Source organism: Lactuca virosa, chromosome 9 (genome assembly GCF_052849685.1).
Source record: "Lactuca virosa cultivar CGN04683 chromosome 9, Lactuca_virosa_CGN04683_v6, whole genome shotgun sequence".
Classification (NCBI taxonomy): Eukaryota; Viridiplantae; Streptophyta; class Magnoliopsida; order Asterales; family Asteraceae; genus Lactuca; species Lactuca virosa.
In genome coordinates, this window is record NC_136434.1 from 131866468 (window position 1) to 131888130 (window position 21663).

Genomic DNA, 21663 nt, shown 5'->3' on the forward strand with positions numbered 1-21663 from the left:
ATTTTTATTAAAGTGTTGCAAAAATTGAAAATTTAAAACATAAAATCCAAGAACCCTCGCAAGTCTTACCCCTCCTCGCACCGAAAACAGATTTCGGTTAAGACCGAAATCATGCCCCACCGAAAACACTCGCATTAGCCACTTGTCTCGGACCGAAAACTCCTCTGACCGCAATCACTTCGGACCGCAAACAGCTTGGACCGAAATCCCTCTTTCTCGGGTAGAGTTCCACACCGAAGACCCTGACCGAAATCAGGGTGATTCAGACGAAGACTCCTTTTTCTCGGATTGTGTTCATGGCCGAAATCCCTTAAATATCTAGATATTTTGCTATTAATCGCCTATATTTTCTTCATATGTAAGTCACATTTCGATCATATATCACACTTTTTCACCTCCATAATCAAAATTATCCTCATTCCCTCTCAAGTTTCCTTTCATTTCCAAGAACAAAATCAACTTCAAGAAACATTTTCGCTTCCATTATCCTTACAAGTTTTGGTAAGTTTTATTTATAAAACTTATGCTATACAAACACATATATTACTTGTGTCATTTTAATCACACTTTATTATGTGATTCAAATCATTAGGATACGATATCCTTCCCGTGTCCTAGCCCGAAGTCACCGTTTTCTACCCGTTAGCAAAACCGTTATCACACAAAAGGTGAGTTCATACCCCTACGTTTTTATGATTTTTCACTGTTTTCGGGGGGAATACAAGTGTAATACAAGAAAATTTGTGTTAATATCTAAATGTTTTCAATATTTATTAATCGTTGTCGTTATTAAAATTATATATATATATATATATATATATATATATATATATATATATATATATATATATATATAAATTATATAATAGGATTCAACAGGCTTAGAATTGATAAATTTGGCTCTATTTCATGTTCCTTGTTTGGTTGTGGGCTTGGGGTAGAATTATTTATTCGACTGTCTATTTAATCATAATTATATAAATACGGAGTATTATATTTATATAAGTATAAAATGATTTAAAACTTGTTAAACAAAAATATAATTTTTTGCAAATTATCTTAATACCATTCGGGTATAAATGTTGAATTTCACGGGACAACCGTATCACCGAATTTTCGATTTAAAGTTACCAAATTATTAACAATACAAAGGTTTTCATTTTAGTAAAACACAAACATATAAACTATAATAGGTATAGTTTATGGAACATACATGTTGCTTTTCAAAGTTCAGATTACAATACGGAAAACAAACATATAAACTATAATAGGTATAGTTTATGGATCATATATACTACTTTACATATTCAGAATAACTTACAGAAAACAAACATATAAACTATATTAAATATAGTTTATGAGATATATACTTACAGTTTATTTATTACAAAGTAACTTTTCATTATTCTACACATAACCGTCAATATAGCATTTGTGAGACACACTTCACGTACTAATTTAAGTACCAACCAAGTCCTGAAATTATAACCAGAGTCTCGTGGAGGGAGAACGTGACACTTGTGTATAGATCTATACGGGACTGACAATCCCGCACCTGAGCTGCTTGCAACAACTAGGCCGGCAGGCCTGTGGTGACAAATGTCGTACCGATTTCGACGCCTGATGAACGTCGTGTTCAGGCCATCTTAGGTCATCAAGCATGGTTATGATAACTCACAATTTGGTATTGAACAATACGATTAGTGTAAGAATAAGTAAACATCTTCACATAGTTTTATTAAATAATAAAACTATAATACAATATTTTACAAGTACAGATGGTAAACCAGACATTTACAATTACACAGTTTTCACACAAGTACAAATACATAATACTATTCCAGTATAGAGAAGAACATACTTTTCATGGTTTTATATGAATCAAACTACATTTTTCTATCTCAGAGTACAATAACATTTATACATTTTGATTACAATATATTACAACAGAAAATATAGGATTTTCTTGGAAAACATACTTACATTTTCAAGGAACAAATAACAGATTTCAATTACATACATACTTATGAACTCACTAACTTAATTGTTGACACTCTTTTTAAAACTACTTGTATTCTCAGGAAATCAGTAAACAGGTATCCACGGGTTTTGAGAAGACGGAGCTTCATTGAATCATGTCTTTTAACTTTTGCTATACATTTTGGTGTCAAGTATACATTGATTTGAACACGAATGTAAAACTATACTTTATCAATGTAATGGTTGTACTTTAGTTACTATTATGCAATTGTTGTGATATTGTACATGACGTCCTCTGCCCGCGAATGTTTCCGTCGTTCCGGTTTGGGGGTGTGACAACTTATTTTTTAGTTATTAGTTATGCTTGTATGCAGCCCTAAGCAGTTCACATTGGGTATTTTTGGTCATTTCTATGTTTGTCAACAATTTTATTGGGATGGTATTCCTAAACTAGCATTCTACTTTTACTTATGGCTTGAAAGTTCTGTAAACAACCATTTGTTAATTTGGTTTTGGTACCATATGTTTTAATATTTTGGTGCTTTGTATGGCTTAAAAAGTTGTTACCATCTGTTTTAGTAGTATCTGTTCAAATTAATTATGTTCAAAATGTATGCAAGAAAGTTATATAAATTAAAATGCATCTGTATGGTTTAGCATTCTCTAATATCGTACATAAATGGTCCCTGTAATATCATGTAAAAACGGTCCCTGTAATGTTCTAAAATATTATGCAAAATGGTCCCTGTGACTTGGAAAGATGCATTTGTCCCTGTGGTCTTTGCTCTCTAACGTGCCCTACTAACGGGTGTTAGCTAGAGGGACCAAAAACACAAATAAAATCCATTTTTTTGACCATTTATGCACCATGAAACCTTTTTGGACCAAAAACACATGATTTTAGCAACCACATGGACCATTTTTGTAATTTTGTCTATTTGGTATTTATGGATCCTGAGATTTGTTTTGGAAATTGCCTACTTTAGTAGATAGAGTTTATTATAAATATGGGTGAGAGTCGGCCTTAGGAGGCGGACACATTTTGGTGTTTGGTTTTTGTAGAGATACCTTTGTATCTCGAATTACGAGGATGTTTGGGCTTGCTTTAAAAATGACTTTTGAAATTTTTATTTTTTCAAAAAGTTCAAAAGATGTTTGTGAAGTTGAAAACTTCTTTTTAAAACAACTTTTAGGCACAGGAAAAAATTTGATTCTAAAAGTCACAAAATTGTGACTTTTGTGACTTTTGTAGCTCTTAAAAGCAACTTTTATCTTTTCAAATACATTTTAAACCATTATTTTTGGAAAAAGACATTTTACAAAAAATTCTTTTATAAAAAAAACTTTAAAGCTAAAAAAGTTATCCCAAAACACCCACTACATGCCCTATCGTTTTATTTGCAAGCATCAAGTTAAGAGTAATTTGATTCTCAACTCTATTATGTAATTTTCTCCCACTTGCAAAAAAGTTTAGAAAAATGACTTTCGAGATAATTAAATTGTCAAAGGCTCGTATGGCCATCAATTACATTTTTTTTGAGTAATTTTAAGTCCAAAATATATTACATACGACAATTTCCATTCAATTAGATTGGTGCAACCCACCCCACCCCAAACACACATATACCAACCCCTCAAAATTTGCGGTTATATTTATTCCCTTTAAAAAAAACCACTTGATTTTTAGAAAAAAAAAAACATATAACTTTATATAAAATAATGCCGGTAAGAAGCTCGAAATTACAAAGCATATTTAAACACGAAAAAAACTTACAACTCAGACAGCCACTTGAGTTAATAAACATTTTCTTACCTTAAAGTTATGGTCTTTACTCATTCTAATGTCAATCGTTGCATTATCTGTTATTTTGAACATGTTTTTGAAAGGAAATAGTGTGTGGATATCTCTACACTTCGTGTTATTTGAAATGTGACATGTTTTCTAATATTTAAACTATATACCCAAAGGTCTAAACCCAAAATGCTAAACTATAAACGATAAACCTAAACTATAAACCAACACTCAAAGAAAACTATTTGCTAATGCATTATTTCTAGTTTATAATATGAGATTTTACAAAAGAAACTATTCATCAAACCCTTGAAGTTCTACCTATCTTTATCTTTCGATCAGATTTTAAGTCGAACTAATTTGTTGGGTAAATAGTTTCGACTTTGTATCTTTGGTTAGTTTTAATACATTTGTTATTATATATTTTTTGTTTTGTTTTTTTGTTATATTTTTGTTTTGTTCACACTAAACGATACAAAATGGGTATTACTCTAATTGTTTTAAATGATTGATACACAATAAATCATCCTCAATACATTTACATATATTTCTTTGAGTAAATATGTATTGGAACAATAAACTAAGGTTTGTAAACTTTAAAATAAAAGAACAAGATCTCATCTTTAAAATTGGTTCATAAACCTTATGCAACAAGAACCTAAATAACTCACCCAACCATTTATTCTATTTACACCACAAAATTACACATCAAAACACAACCCATACCCTTACCAATAACACCAAATTAAAAAAACTTAATAACAAAAAACACACTTCAAAACAACACAAAGTAAAAAACATAAACACAATAAAATTACAAATCTTCTTCATTCACATAACGATCTCCGGCTTCAAGATACTAGCCTTAATCTCCTTATGTGGCAAAACCACACCACCATTACTATAAACCTCATCACACACATGAACATCTTCCCCCAAAATCGTCATATTCTCAACCCGGGCCCACATCCCAACCGTTGAATGCCACCCAATAATACTACTCGATATACACGCATGCATCTTCACGCGGACCCCACGCATCACAGTGCACCTAGACAACCGCACCCCAGACTCCACCACACACCCGGGCCCAATTGCAACATCGGGCCCAATCAAACACCCTTCACCAATCTTAGCACTTTCATGAACCAAAACATTTCCGATTATGTGGGGCCCGTTTGCTAATTTTGGTGATGATTTTTTTCTTAGGGAGTCTAGGTATAGTTTTAATCCGGTTATGTAATCTTTTGGTTGACCAATGTCCATCCAAAAGCCGGGTAAGACCATTGCGAATAGGAGATTTGATGATGCGATTTTTGGGAAGATTTCTTTTTCGATTGATGTGGGTTTGGGTTCGATTCGGTTGAGAATTGAGGGGTTTAAAAGGTAAATTCCCGCGTTGATTTTGTTGCCCACGAATATTTTTGGTTTTTCAACAAATCTTTCGACTCGTCCGGTTGATTCTTCCATTACCACCACACCGTATTTTGACGGTTCGTCCACCTACAAAGAGTCAGTAAAAAAGTAAAAAAGTCAGTTTCTTTTTTATTTGGGCTGTATTTGGCACGCCACATTTAGCTGATAAGCTAGCTTATTTTTTAAGCTTTTTTAAGTTGTCATGTTTGGCAAGCCAAAAAGTAGCTTATAAGCTAGTTTTTTGAAAAGCTACTTAGACTAGCTTTTTAGGATTTTTTTTTTTTCAAATATACCCCTTAATTAATTATAGAAACACATCTTTTAAATGTCATTTTATATCTTTTCAGCTAGTTTTACCAAACGTTATTTTTTATCAACTAGTTTTTCAGCAACCGACTAACTTTTTATTTTACAGCTAGCTTTTCAGCTTGTATGCCAAACATAGTCTTAGACTAGCCTTTTATGAGCTTTTTAAAATTTTTCCATATATACCCCTTTGTTAATTTTAGAAACACATTCTTTTAAATACCTTTTTATGTCATTTTATACCTTTCAGCTAGTTTTACCAAACGTCATCTTTTATCGGCTAGCTTTTCAACTATCAACAGCTCTTTTATTTAACAGCTGACTTTTCGTCTATCAACTAGATTTTTCAGCTAACAGCTAGCAGCTTTTCAGCTAGTACCGAACATAGCCTTAATGGACTTAATAAGTACACTGTACTTGAGTACTTGATCTCATAAGCTATATATAAATGCTACTTTTTGACTTAATGAGGAAAGAATGAGAAAAGTACTAAAAGAGCTCTACCTAATTATAGCAGTGTCTCAACTTATATAATTTTGTCAATTATTCAAAGTACAAGGTTACGATTTAGTAGGTTTTTTAATTTATAATGTCTTAATAGGACAAAAGTTGAAAGTACAATGTTGTAATTAAAATAGATGATAGCAAGATACTATATATAGTAAGCAAATATATATTAAAGTATGTTGCTAGTTCTTGCATTTACCCCTTTATTTTTCCCCCATTTGTCACTTTCTTGAATATTTCTTGAACTTCATTTATTCAAGTGAAGTACCCGAAATACATGAATAAAAAAAAACTATTTAAGTAAAGTATTTAGTATTTACCTTGGTGACCATTATTGAAGCTTCACCACCATGGGATTTGTGAAATGCAATCATTTCTTTGAGTGGATATTCACTTATAACATCACTATTAAGCACAAAAAAAGGTTCTCCAGATCCATCATCCAATTTATCTCTAGCCAGAGCTAGTGGGCCCGCAGTTCCAAGTGGCTCAGTCTCTTGTGAGCATGTGATCTTTATCCCAAGTTTCGTTTCAAAATCCTTCAAAAAGTTAAGCATAACCTACAAAAACAAAAATTTATAAAAATCCATATATCTTTGTAGAAACAAAAGAAAGAGTGTGAGAGTTTGAATTCCAATGTGGATCAGACCCCTTGTGGGCCCCACCCTGACAGACACTGTGTACCTGATTTACACCTCACATAATGTTCTGACAGTGTGAAACATAATAAAACTTTACCTCGGGTTGGTAATTGATAGCAAGAACTACTTCGGTGACTCCTATAGCCTTGAGAGCTTCAATCTAATAAAAAAAATAATTTTTAGCTACTTTTTTTATAAAAAAAAAAAAAGAAAAAGAAAAGAGGAGGATGAAGGTTATAATGTTATATTATACCTGGTGAAGGATCATGGGTTTGTTGGCAAAGTCAACAAGGGGTTTTGGGAAGCTGAGAGTCAAAGGCCTCAACCGAGTTCCAAATCCTCCAACAAGAATAAGAGCTTTCATGGTGGAAAGGAAGATCTGGAAATTCAAGAAAGTATAAGAATCTTGAAATTGAGAATGTGTGTTGAAAGATACTTCGTTTCTTTCTATTTAAAGACTAAGAAAGATGTGGAATCATGGAACTCTTTGTTGACATTTTTGCATGTCATAAAAGCAAGCAATTCCACTTCAAAAAGATGAAAATGTCGGTGTGCTTTTTATGCTAAAAATAGATATGAGTATATCAACAATCACACACAATAATAATAATAACTGCTGGAAAATGAAAAATCAAAGCCAAAATCTTTACATTGTGTTAACAATTTTCATATTGTACTATCTAAATTGAGCTTCATATCCAAAAATTCTTGGTGGAGTTAATAAAGAAGATGACTTTTGAAGCAGATGTGATGTGAAACAACCGATTTCTTTGATACGTGTCATCATGTGAGTAAGATGACTGAAATAGGAAACAAATCCAGCTTGCTACAGGCTGGAATGGAATTCTTTATATAGCTTTAGTTGTACTCATTTCTATTTTTTCTTCCTTTTTGACAATTTAAAGAACTTCTACTTCGATTTTGATATGATTTATGATGATCTTATACAACTAACTGGAGTGAGTGGCAAGAGCAATTTAAGATTTTCTAAATATAAGAAAGCTTCCCAACAAGATATAAATGCTGCTTTTAAGGTAGATGATGAATTGATGATAAGGCAACATGTTGTTTTCAAGTTTTATGTATGAAATTAATGGTGGTTTGTTTAAGATTTTAGTCTTTTGTTGAACTCCAAACATATCAAATCAAAATTAAACTTCATTGCAGTTTGCAGAATGTAATCCAGTTCAGGTAAGTATCTCAAACTCACTAGAAGGGTGAGATCAAGGAATGGAATCTGGATCTATTCATAACTCAATGAAACGACTATTATTAGCCATTGATGAGCTACAACTGATGACATAAGAACAAAGAATCAGAATGATCTCTCTATTTATAGTAGTAATTCAATGCTAGACTTCACCGAAACAATACATTATGCAAAATTTACCATGAAAATATGTATAAAACAGAATAAGCCAATCAATACCCACCAGATCTATTCATTAATCAAATGAAAAGCATATGAATTTCATAAAATAAGCAACTTCGGTAATCAAAATTCACAATGACAGAAAGGATCTAAAGCAAATAGCCATTTGATTAGCAATCATTAACCACGTATAAACCCTAATACTTACCTAAATCTTTCAAATTCGGCATATAATGGGGCATAATTAAAGAAGCGAAAGGAGAGAAGATTACCTGAGCGACAAAAGAGCTTCACTTGGTGAAGGATTAGTCGTTGGGAGTATCTTTTACATGTGCAAATTGGTATAGAGAGGAATGGGGATTATATATGCAAATGTAACGAGGAAGGAAGGAGAATTGAGTTGGCGGAAATCCAACATCAAAAAGGGGAATGAGCTGTATTGTTACAGATTTAAGTTATCTTTTCACCTTCAAGCTTCTGATTGAGGCTACGCTTTATCTTTTCTTTGTATCGTAATTTTGTAATCAACAAGAACAAATCCATACCAAATTGGTATCAACTATCAAGATAAAATCGTATTGTTATCTCTAAATATTATTAAAAGAGAAATTTATGACATCATTTTAAACACCTATTTCAATCCTATGTTTTCTACCCTTAGATCAAATTGATACATCATCTTTCCCAAATGGAATATATTTAATTCAAATAAAATCTTCCTATATTTTAAATCTTGTATTTCCGGTTATAAAGCTTTTTAATATGGTCAACTTTAAAAACATATTAGTATCAAATCATTTCAATTAAGGCATTAATATCAACCATTAATATAAATTTGTTTATATTAATAAAGCATTAATATAAAATCTATTTTTATTAGGAAACCATTAATACCAAAAAATCAGATTCAAATTATCACATACATATACGATTCATCATTGAATTTGCAGCTCACACTTATTTTCAATCGTTGCTTTTCTTCAAACATTCTTCTACAACATCATTCTTATTGTTTATAACTTTCATCATCATTCTCTGCCTCAAACCTTCGTTGTTGTGCAGTAGAAGGTCAGTACATTTTTTTCGTTTTTTATATTTTTTTTGATTATTTTTTTGCTCCTATATCAAATATATGTATTCATATATTTCGATTTTTTGTCACAAATTACATGAAATCGGTTAACTACTTTTCTGAAACTTTTCAAATAATCAGGAAAAGATATTACGTACCTTTAACAAAACAGAAATTAACTATCTTTGGAATTGACACTAATTAGGAAAATTTTATTTTTATATATTAGAGATGATTATGATTTTTTTAATTATTATGTCATAAGAATCCAGTTAATTTTGGTATGATTTTAAAATATTTTGGTATGATCGTATTACAATTTTAGGTTGATTTAATTGGAAATAATATATAATCTATTTATGCATCCTTTGAAATTAAGTATGAAAACAATTTTGTTGACAACTATAATAGCTTTCATATATCTTTATAAATCATACCTCTTTATAGATAAATACATTGTATACATCCCTTTTATTTCATATAAAAGTACTTTCTAATTCTAATTGTTTTCTCTTTCATTTTATACCCATGGCACAAAACCTGAAACATTCATGTTCAAGTACTCTTGCTTTGGAAGCAAACTTAAAAAACAACCCAAACATGTTCAACAGCTTTGACATGATTTTAATTGACGAGTAGGTACAATTTTTTCTTTTTATTATTATATTGCTTTTAATTTATAAAATTTTAAACTTAACCAATTTTTTTTTTCACTTACATGGCACTAAAATACAAGCAACAATAAAAAAATCTCATTAATTCGTTTGAAGCCCTCTTTGTTGAAGGATCTGTAAGGGAAATTAGTAGTTTTGGTATGGCCAGAAATGAAGGAGATTACATGGTGGTTGATCATAATCATAAGAATAATTTCTACAAAACAACCAAAGTTCGTGTATCAAATGATTTTGCTGTTATGGTGGATCCTTATAATTTTGTGACTTTCCAGGATTTGATAGCCAGGAATCTCGACACTCGTGTTGCATTTGGTAAGATTTTATTTACATTCTACCTTATCTACATGTAAATATTTATTGTATTACATATCTATAATACAACAACCGTTTATTTATATTTTTTGTTCCAGATTTTCTTGGTCATGTTGTGTCGACTAATCCCATGAAAGTGATTATTGAAAATTCAAGGGAGAAACGGTTGATGAACCTGGTTGATGAGGATCTAAGTTAAGTATATGTGTTTAAAACATTTTATTTTCTAAAGTATTTTTCTACATGATACCATAAAACATGTCGTTTGCATGAAAATGACATGTTCATCTACACTTCAATATACATGTTTATTTTAGCATTACTTAAAACATTTCGAATCCACTAATTATATAATTCACCTTTTGTCATACAGGAAATAATTTGTTGATCATTATAGGAGGGTCCATTTATGATCTTCTCACTAACAAATTGGTCAAATGTTGTTAGAGCTCTTTCACACATTTTTTTTATCATATGTCTTCATACTTTTAACTTTTAAATTTTCATCTTCAAATTCCATTTTTTAGTTACATACGTTCATTGGATTTTTTTAACATACCAACCTACTTTGTTTTATCTTTATATAGTAACAATAAAATTTATAAATTTACACAATAATATACATATTTCGAATTTTGTCATAGTATTATACTTTACAAAATATACAATCTCTCCAAAATAATTTTCGTCAGTAATTTCATCCATAATTTCACCCAATTTAAATTTGTATTTTCTTTATATAATTTTTTTTAATGATCCCGATTTTCTTCTCCAAAAGTATATCAAACATTTATGTCTTAGATAATGTTGCCCCATTATAATTATTACTTACCAAAATATATCCGTTTAATGAGGAATTTAATTTAGTGAAGGAAGTAAATGTTAATTCAAACAAGATATATATTCCATAATTATTAGACGAGTTTATTAAAAAAATATCAAGATGTAAATAATAAACATTTTTAAAATGAAATATCAGAATACATACAAACGATGATGTTGTATAATGAAATATAAAATTGAATAGACTGAAAAAAATAACTATTAAGACTGTCAATCTTGAAAATAATATAGTTATGAAAAATTATATAGTAAGATAAAAATTATAAGATATTAAGAGATTTGTAAGTACAATTAGTAAAAACGTTACGATTAGCACTTATATTCATAATCAATTTAAAATAAGAACAAACATAAAAGTTAGCACTTATATTCATAATCAATTTAAAATAAACCAATCATGATTTAAAAAAGAATTTTCATTGATGATATACTAAAATTAAATCTATATAACATTTAATATTCCATAAATTATACTCTATGATTTGATTTGAATACATGAAATAGTTGTCAATATTTAATACAATGAAAAAAAACGGTATATTGTTGTCAATATAGGCTTAAATTAAGTAACTTTCTTATGGAATGAACGTCTAATTAGAATACTTATGCTTATATAACAATATCATAACCATATGTGACGAGGAATGTCATTCAACTAATAAAACAAAAAATGTTGTATACAACGAAGTCCTTCAATGATTATAGATATTTATCGATTTCAATGTATCTTCTATACATTTCAATAATACCAATAACCATATTTTTTCTTTTTATAATTATTATGCAATATCTGTAGACATTTATATGTTTTTTATGCGTTCCCCGCGTTTAACGCGGGTTATAATCTAGTTAGGTATTCAAAGAAAAAGGTTATTATTGTATGTTTATACTTAATAGTTTATTATAATGATCAAATACTTACGATATTTTTAAGAGAACAAGACAAATTTAGACAAATTTATTAATTTAATAAGCCAAAATTTAGACAAATATTAACCAAAAGATTCCGATGGCAATTATTTTTACAGGCTCAGATCTTCCTCCCAAATGGGCGCAAGCCGGTTGGTCCAATTATTTAAACCCTCCCCCAAAAAAACTCATATATATATATATATATATATATATATATATATATATATATATATATATATATATATATATATATATATATATATATATATAATTTTTTCTTTTTTCAGTTTTTTACTTAAAAACGTTTTAAAAAACGAAAGTAAACTTGTTAAATGTTTTGCAAAACATTTTCCATTTTTTTTATTTTGTATTTTCATAAGACTCGGTTTTGATAGATTATGTATATAAGCAATAGAGGTTGCAAACGAATTTGAATAAGTAGAATAGGCAAAATCTGACAGTTGGGTAGTTGATGATGATGTGTGTAGCATGAAATGGAACATCAAATGCAATGAAATCAACGTAAATACCGAAAGGATTAATAGCCTGAAGATCTGACATTGTCAAGTCATGTAACTGAATGGGAATAGAGAACAGAATATGCTCCAAGAAAGTGACATGACATGAGACATATAGTTTTTGACTTACCATATCAAAACAACGATATTCTTTATGGCCAACATCATATCCCATATCCCATAAAGACACATCCCTGAATTTTATAAAGAATGGATTTGATTGATCATTCAAACAACATTTAGGAGTGCTTCTCCCCGGAAAGAACCAGGAACCTTAAAAGATATTAACAATATGTTGATGTTTTCTTTACGTAACACCATTTCGTTAAGGCATGTTAGTACAAGGTTATTGGAGTATGATGCAATCAAATGCAAATAGTTGTGCCAAAATATTTAGACTAAGTGTTCAGTAGTGATCTTAAACTTCTCTTGCTATATCATATTTCCAACTAAATGCCAACTGACTGGATCACTAAATTCTTGATCCAAGTTTTAATTTTCAAATTACCAACCTCTCATATATCAGGAAAAGTTGCATAATTGGTTGCCTTCCCATCACTAGGTTTACCAAAAAGTGTTAGTAACATTTCCCCATGTATGTTTCCCATGCAAAAAATTCTTCATCACATAACTAATATCTCCAATAAACATAATTTTTGCCCAAGTTGAGTACTAGTACACTAAAGAGTCCTCCTTACAAGCCATATTAACAGTGATCAAAACAAATAATAACATCAGAAGTTACGAGCAAATACCAACAATAATCGAAATAAACAAATAGCAGAAGCAAGTATAAATAGGGGTTAAACGAAAAAAGATGAACAATTCAATCCACGCAACTATTGATTGCAAATCAAAAAGCATGGATCAAATAGAACTATGATACCATGATAACTAATAACAATTTAGAGAAAAAAACTTCTAGGGTTTCATTATTGTAATCAGACTCAATTATAAAAAAATAAAAAAATAAAGAATATAAATAGAAAAACAATCTAAGATTAAACTAGCTAAAACCCTAAATAAAAATCCAATAGAAAACGAGCCAATAAATCTAATTATTCTAACAATTAACACATAAAATAGAAAAACATTTCATTATATTTTAGTCTCCACATGTTTAATCTATATATAGTGTCTCACATTCAATCATATAATGACTTCTTTGCACCAAGGACAATGCGACTTACATTTTCCGTATTGACATTTGATATTGATCGGTTAGAATGTATATAGTTTAACTTTTATCATTTCTTCATTTTTTTTTTCCAGTTTTCTTTTTCACTTGCATAAATTTTAAATAGATTTTTTATGTTGTGAAAATTGCGACTTATTTTTAGTTAGATACATTTCATTTGAAATTTAATAATTTTCTGTTCAGTATATATGGATTTATGAAAATATGTTCATAAAATATCTAACAATTAATCCAATTATTATCTTTTATATATATATATATATATATATATATATATATATATATATATATATATATATATATATATATATATATATATATATATATATATATATATAGCCCCATTAAAAGAAAGTCTTTGACTTCAAAACCGGAGTACCAAAAATCCGATTTCAAGTTGCAAGAGTTTCATGAGAAGGGCCTAAAATTAGGCGTTGACTTCTTTTGAGAATGGGCCATTTGAGTTGGAGCTACGCATACATCTTAGATTTGTTTGAAGATAATTATAACAACACCCTTATAATATTCTATTTGAGGTATAATTCTATTTTATTAGACAAATAATAATAAAAATCCGAAAAGTTTTATGAATCAAAACTAAAGCTAACAATATTTCAAAATTTTAATTAGTTAAGAAATACTTTGACCCAATACTTGCTAACAAAATATTGTAACTATCTTGAGGAAGAGAATGCTATATTTGATGAGTTGTTATTTAGCATTTGGTATTCGAGACATAACGGGATTAGATATAGGTCGAGACATAACTAATTATTTGTGTAGCTTTCATACTTCAGATATGTCTAACAAAATTACAAAACGTTAAAGTAACTAAATTGTCCTTAAAACAACATATAATAGGATAATCATAAATCATGGTATAGTCTTGATTTTTTCTTTTTAAAGTGTGTATTGTTGCTAGCGTTTGGTAAGATTCATATTTTAGACATGTCTAACAAAACACGTTAAAGTAACTCAATTGTCCTTAGAACAACATTTAATAGGATAATCATAAATCATGGTATTGTCTTGATCTTTTCTTTTTAAATTGTGTATTGTTGGTATAAAACTTGTGCTAGTAGTATATTTCATACCAACAATTATTCAAGAGCTTGGATGTGAGATATTATCATATTATTGTTGTGATTGTGGTTGCAATGTCGTAATGCAATATTTATGCTTTCACGGTTAGAGTTTATAGAGGAATATTTTTTAAAAATAGTAGGTTTGTATAGAAATAAAATATTGCAATTTAAATATCAAGTGTTTGCCAATGTTAGGTGTACAAGGTGAGTAAACAATATTTTGTCCTTTGTAAGATTTTTGTTGTTCGCAAAAATATGTCTTATAGCATTATGATTTAATGTCATTTAGAGATTTGTAACTTCAATCATATCTCCATTTTCAAAGAAATTGTAAAGCCAGACTGTGTGTTTTCTTCAGGCGAGTTCATTATAATAGAACCGCTCGCATAACCATTTCAGGGAATTGTGGCATTTCGTCGAACAGCTGGAGTGCACAACTCTTCACTACACTTTTTACTGCTTACGTTAGATACATCCTTCTTTCGACACTCCAATTCAGTAAATTGTTTTGATTCAAACTGTTGATTGTAGCCGATTTGTTTTGATGATGGGTAACAATGATTAGATAGAGGCATTTCAACAAATGGTTGGTGTGCCCCTCGTATGGTGAATTGCAATCTCAGAAGTTCACAATGGTGAACTGTAACTTGTCACAATATTTGATCTGTTTTATTGTGAAGGTTGATTGTTTTGCGCTCATGTCTAAACCAAGGTAGTACTATGATACTATGTTCTTTTTGTGTAACTTTGGTTAATACATGATGATGCAATCTAGTGGATGTTGGGAATATTAGGGTTTGTAGTGCAGATCTGGATACCGACTTGGATCGTGATATCACTTTCCGAACTGATATTTCTACCCTATGCCTGGGTTACAAGAAATTCAGCCTAGGATAATCCAAGTGGACACTTACGATTCTAGGCACAAAAATCGTAAGCCAATATGCTAGAGGATTCTGTGAAAGTGTGATGAAAAACGAGAACTTAAGATCGTCACCCTCTTCTGAAAAGAATAGCCGTTTATATAATAAACGATATTAGAGTTTCATTAGGTTGGGCCGTCATTAGTTGCTTTGGAAGCAAGTAATATTAATCCGAATTTAATGAGGATTTAGGGTTCCCAAAACTAACGAGTTTCGTTAGTTTTACCATAAACACCCTCAAGAAGTTGACCCCAGGCAGGGGCTCTGCCCCTTGGACCCCGCTAGGGGCGCTGCCCCTAGACCCCGCCAAAGGGGCGCTACCCCCGGACCCCCGACTAGTCGTCGAACCGGCTTCTAATCCGATCTTATACATGCGTGCACTCCGCACAACCCCGTACATATAATAGAGTACAATTTATGAAGCCTCTTAGCTCATATGTTAGTTCCAGTTACTTAAAATGACATGGTGACACTAAAATCACCAACAGTGGACCCACCATCTTCCTCAAAAGTATAAACAATAACGTCCAAAGATCCTTGCATCGATGCAAATGGTTAGTAAACATTTATGAAACGTTGATTATCTTTCTTTATACTCCCAAAGAGGCAAAGAGATTAAAAATCAAGAGAATTTGTATTTTTCAAAGGGAAAAATCTTATAAAAACCTAACATATTTTCATCAAAATTTTAAAAAAACCAATATATATATATATATATATATATATATATATATATATATATATATGGATGAAATCGGTTGAGAACTCATAGTTTCCCAAAAACCTGAAAACTAAAGTTGGAGCGTTAGATCAAAATTAACTCATAAAGGGCATGATCGTAATCTTACCGATCTCATTTAATGTTTATTTTTTTTGTGTTATTGGACAAAATTAACATAATAAATCAAATTACGGAATTTTTTTAATAATTTTTTTTTTAAAATGGAGTTTTTTTTAACTTTTTTTTCAGAAAACATGAATTTAAAAAAAAATGAAAAAATGTAATTTTTTAAAAAAGCTGCAAAATTTTAAAAAAAAACTGCAATTTTTTTAAAAGGCTGATTTTTTTAAATAAAAAAAAGCTTTATTTTTTTTCAAAAAAAAAAACTGTAATTTAAAAAAAAACTGCAATTTTTTTATAAAAAAAACTGCATTTAAAAAAAATGCTATTTTTTCAAAAAAAACCTGCAATTTTTTTATAAAAGACTGCATTTTTTTTTAAAATACTGCAATTTTTTCAAAAAAAAAAAACTCCAATTTTTTAAAAAAAACCGCATTTTTGAAAAAGTAAAATTTTAAAAATCAGTAAATTTTAAAAAAAACCTAGAATATTTAAAAAAAATCTAATTTTTTTAACAAAAAAACTCAATATTTTTTTCGTAAGTAAATCATAAAAGATCTTATTTTTATTAATCAATCTATAAACATTATGGTACAAGTATTTTGTTCGATACAAAATAATATATAAAAATAAAAAAGCTACAAAGATTCACAATGTTATCATTTCTTCATATCAAGATTTTCATATTTTCTTCAATTTATCACTTTTTGCATCTTTAAATTTTCCACAAATTCTTTCAAATCTACAAGAAAATAAAAAAAAATGATTAATGCAAGAACACTCACAAAAATGCATATGTATATATCATGTAAGATTCACATTCGATTATATAATGTGATATTCACATGTGATTGTATCTTTTAAATTCAAATGTGAAATTCACAAGAAAATAAAAACGAACAACACTCACACAAAATGCATGTGTGCATATAAACGTAATTTATATGTGATTCACTTGTGACCTACATATGAATTACATGTGATTCATATGTGAATTAAATGTGATTTATATGTGAATCACATGTGATTTATATGTGAATCACATGTAATTCATATTTGATTCACTTGTGAATTACATGTGATTCATATGTGAATTACATATGAAGCACATGTAACTCATATGTGATTCACTTGCGATTTACATGTGAATTACATGTGAATCACATGTAATTCATATGTGAATCACTTGTGATTTACTTGTGAATCACTTGTGATTTACTTGTGAATTACATATGATTCGTATGTAAATTACATATGAATCACATGTAACTCATATGTGATTCACTTATGATTTACATGTGAATCACATGTAATTCATATGTGAATCACTTGTGATTTACTTGTGAATTACATGTGATTCATATGTAAATTACATACGAATCAGATGTAACTCATATATGATTTACATGTGAATCACATGTAATTCATATGTGAATCACTTGTGATTTACTATTGAATTGCATGTGATTCATATGTAAATTACATATGAATCACATGTACCTCATATGTGATTCACTTGTGATTTACATGTGAATTATATGTAATTTATACATGATTCCCATGTGATTTACATGTGAATTTAAGGGTGGTATATAGTTAAATTAAAGATTGGAAAATTGTTATGATTGGAATACTACAAATGTAAATATGTAAATTCAAGATTGGAATTGGAAGTGAAATCAGAATGTGAAATTTTGGTTGGCGGAATGGAATTCAATAATAAAAATGAAATCTTTATTTATATTTAAATATTTTTTGTTTATTGTAAATGCATAAAAGTAAATTTTTTATTTTTATTTATTTCTGTATATGTAATGAGAGCATTTTGGTCTTTAATAAAAAAGAAAAAATGGAAATATTGAGTACCTTTGATGGAAGCAGTCATGACCATGAAAGTCTGTTCCACATTGGTGGAATCTTTTGAACTGGTTTCCAGGAAAGGAATTCCAAGCTCAATTCACTGGAAACAAAGAACAAAAAAAAATTGAATTTATAAATTACTTTTTCTTTGTGTTTTTTTCTATAATGAAGATGAATAATAATTAAATTAAAAAGATTTTGAATATTATATGTAGCAATTAGTACAATAGTGAGCTTCTTAAAAAATTATGTTGGTTTTTGCCAATATCTTGTCTACCTTTGACAACTTTCTTTTTCCCATTTCACATAAAAGTTTTCATTATCATTAGTTAAAGCTGATTTCGAGTACAATTACAAATGATTAGTGAGGGTGAATATACAGTACCAACCTTACCAACATCAATTGATGTCCCTAGAGCATCAAGTTGTTCATCAAAACTAACTGGCCTATATTGCCTGATAGGATCATAATCAGTTTCTCCAAAAATTGGAACATATCTACATCAAACAATTTCAAAGAAAACAAAACACTAGGAACCAAACCATATATGTATTGTATACACACTACACAACTTCATGTTAATGGGGTTATATTAAAGGGGCAACAAACCTATCAGGTCGGTAGAGTTGATAAAGATCAATATAGTCAGTATGTAGCCTCAGCAAACTGCAACATTTGAATAATATAATCACTCAAACTTTTGAATGGCATAAACACAGGGGAAAGAATGGAATAAACAGTGTAGATTGGAGTATCTGTCCTTTAACACAGGGGCAAGAATGGAATAAACATGGTATTTGTCCTTCGTAATTTCTTTTCCTTAATTTTCATGTTCCTGAACTTTATGTTTTTGTATCCTCAAACTTAGAATATTGATTTGTTTGCTTTTGATCATTTATATACTTATTTGCTATTTACAAAAACAAAAAAAAAAAAAAAACTCATAACCCAATAAATCGATATGGAGGGCCCATCAATTGGAGTAGAGGAATCTATAAAGGGAAATTAAAAGGTGTAATGATTGCCACCTGAAAGAGATAATATTGTGATTTTACATCTTCAAATCCCATGTAGTTGAGATTCTAAAAAAATGACTAAATAAATCTGTGAAAAAGAATCTTACAGGTCCATAAGGCCAGCGGAAACCATGACTTTGTTGACCAAGATGATTCCCAGGAAATCCAAAGGACCTTGCTAGGAAACGTACCTGTTAATGTTAAACATGCAGATTTGGAATCAATTCAGGAAGATTGTATTTGTATGTGTCATGCCTAAAAATACATAAATGCAGATGATAAAACACTAACAACAACGGGTGATTTTACATGAACCATTTACATCTCCAGAAGAATTTCAAACCCTAGAATAGATAACTATCATGTACCTGATCACCAGATAAGTTCTCTAGAAACTTCCCTATAGCATACACTTCACCAAGAGCCTACTGATAACTCTTAGGTGCAACCCTCTATATTAACTTGGCAAAGAAATCAGAAACCTGAATAGATAGAAAAAATGCAAAACCATTATAAACAAATGAAAAAATAAATAAATTGAATAGACAAATATCCATGCACTTTGTTTTCTCAATATAAATGATGTACCTCAGGAAGGGCAAGCATATGGCCTGCTTTTGCAGATATGTCCCCATACAAAAGGTATCTGTAAAAAAAATATAATCAGATAAATGTTAAATTTACATTGATAATCAGAGGACAGCGTGCAAACCTTTCTGGGGATTTAAATGGGTTGTGCATGCCATGTTTTGGACACTTGGACAAGCTTTCTACAAAAGGCTGCATAATTTATTAACTAATAAGTCAAACTATATCTTCTGATAAGACAACTAAAGGGCATATGAAGAAAAAGTACATTTAATACATTCAAGAATCAAGATACATACCTGGATTCCACTTTCATCTTCTTCTGAGACTTTGATAAATGATTCTCCAAAGTTACTGTTTATATTAAGTCCACAATGAATTGATCTTCATATAGAGTTAACGAATTGTTATATTTCACATAACTCATAATTTTGTGTTTCATACAATACGGCTGAACTGTAAAAAGTTCAATGTAAAATTACCAAAGAACAAAAAAATGAATTTAGAAATTAAAACCTTAGGGAAGGGGAGTCGAGATCCTCTTTAGCAGAAGAAATATCATCAAATTTGAAATATGAAGTCGTCCACAGCTTAACAAAATTCTTAAGTCATCACTTGTTCAAATCAGTTTAGGAATTCACGATCGAGGCTCTTATGATACACTCTGGTCATCAATTCCATATTCAGAATCAACAAATGATACGATGGAAAACTGAACAGAAAAAAGTCAAAACCTCACAATAATTTACAAGTATATTCAATAATCTGAGCATAAGATAGAACTTTTTGGACCTGTTTCACGAATTCGGTGATCTCAAGATCGATACCCTCGCCATGGAAGAGAGTGGCGCAGATCATAATGGAGCAAGAAAAATACTTCCAATTTATGATGAATCGATACCTAAATGAATTTCCATGGTCATATGCTTGACTTTTTGATCCCAGGAGCTGATCAATGATGACAAATTGATGCTTACAAAAACTTGAGAGATCATTGTTGATCGATCTCGATGAATCGATGATCATGAATCGGGCGATTTAGGGCTTCAAATATCGCAATCGAAGGTGAACACGAACATTGTCGATCTATAGGTTCGTAAATTCTTCACCGATGATCTGGATATGAAAGATTGTTGATTGGTAGCCGACGTTCATTGTCGACGGATATAGAGGTGGACCGATTAAGGGAGGATGGAGACGAGGGGAAGAGATACGGTGGAGAGAGAGTGAGACAGACAGATAGATAGATAGATAGATAGATAGAAAGAGAGAGAGAGAGAGAGAGATCTGATAATGAATGGTGATCAGGAGACGTATGTGTATGGGTCAATTTCTATAACCCCAAAATGCCCCTAATTTCATTTAATTCTGATGCCCCTGTTCCTTTATTTTTCCACTTATTTACAAAAATGTCACAGTGCATCTTGACCATCCCTTTTTTTGATCCAACGCTCCACTTTTAGTTATCGGGTTCTCGGGAAACTATGAGTTCTCAAATGATCCTTCCTATATATATATATATATATATATATATATATATATATATATATATATATAAAGTTAAAACCCTTATATTTTTTAAAATGTATCATTTAAGGCATTGAGCTCGGTAAATTCTAAAGAACTGAAAAGGCTAGGTAATCGATTCTCAACGTTTTGATTCTACAACTCATTAGATTAAAAATTTTCAAAACATATAAAGGTTTAAATGCACTAAAAAAATATAATTGTGTTTTTAATTCTTTCATGAAAATATTAGGCTTTTCTAAGGTCAGAAAACCTTAAATAAGAACTTCAGAAAATATA

General features: G+C 29.9%; 1 protein-coding gene and 1 long non-coding RNA gene across 2 annotated transcripts; both read right to left on the reverse strand.

The window, feature by feature from the left end:
* Nucleotides 1–4374: 4374 nt before the first annotated feature.
* LOC145136937 (mannose-1-phosphate guanylyltransferase 1-like) lies at nt 4375–8424 on the reverse strand. The gene is made up of 5 exons (XM_079071050.1): nt 8287–8424; nt 6896–7021; nt 6740–6802; nt 6322–6561; nt 4375–5275 (listed from the first exon to the last, which is right to left on the reverse strand). Exons 2-5 carry the CDS (start codon nt 7004–7006, stop codon nt 4604–4606), a joined length of 1086 nt encoding a protein of 361 aa, XP_078927176.1. The 5' UTR covers nt 7007–7021; nt 8287–8424; the 3' UTR covers nt 4375–4603.
* An 11310-nt stretch (nt 8425–19734) lies between these two features.
* On the reverse strand, nt 19735–20055 carry LOC145136494 (uncharacterized). The gene is made up of 3 exons (XR_013720489.1): nt 19982–20055; nt 19858–19915; nt 19735–19751 (listed from the first exon to the last, which is right to left on the reverse strand). It is a non-coding gene; the product is annotated as an uncharacterized LOC145136494 (long non-coding RNA).
* Nucleotides 20056–21663: the final 1608 nt, after the last annotated feature.

Excerpts from the sequence above, each read along its gene's own strand:
- LOC145136937 (XM_079071050.1), bottom strand. The coding sequence starts at position 7,006 with ATGAAAGCTCTTATTCTTGTTGGAGGATTTGGAACTCGGTTGAGGCCT. Across the intron at positions 6,803-6,895 it reads AACCCATGATCCTTCACCAG|ATTGAAGCTCTCAAGGCTAT; the intron begins GTATAATATAAC and ends TTTTTTTATTAG. Across the intron at positions 6,562-6,739 it reads CTATCAATTACCAACCCGAG|GTTATGCTTAACTTTTTGAA; the intron begins GTAAAGTTTTAT and ends TTGTTTTTGTAG.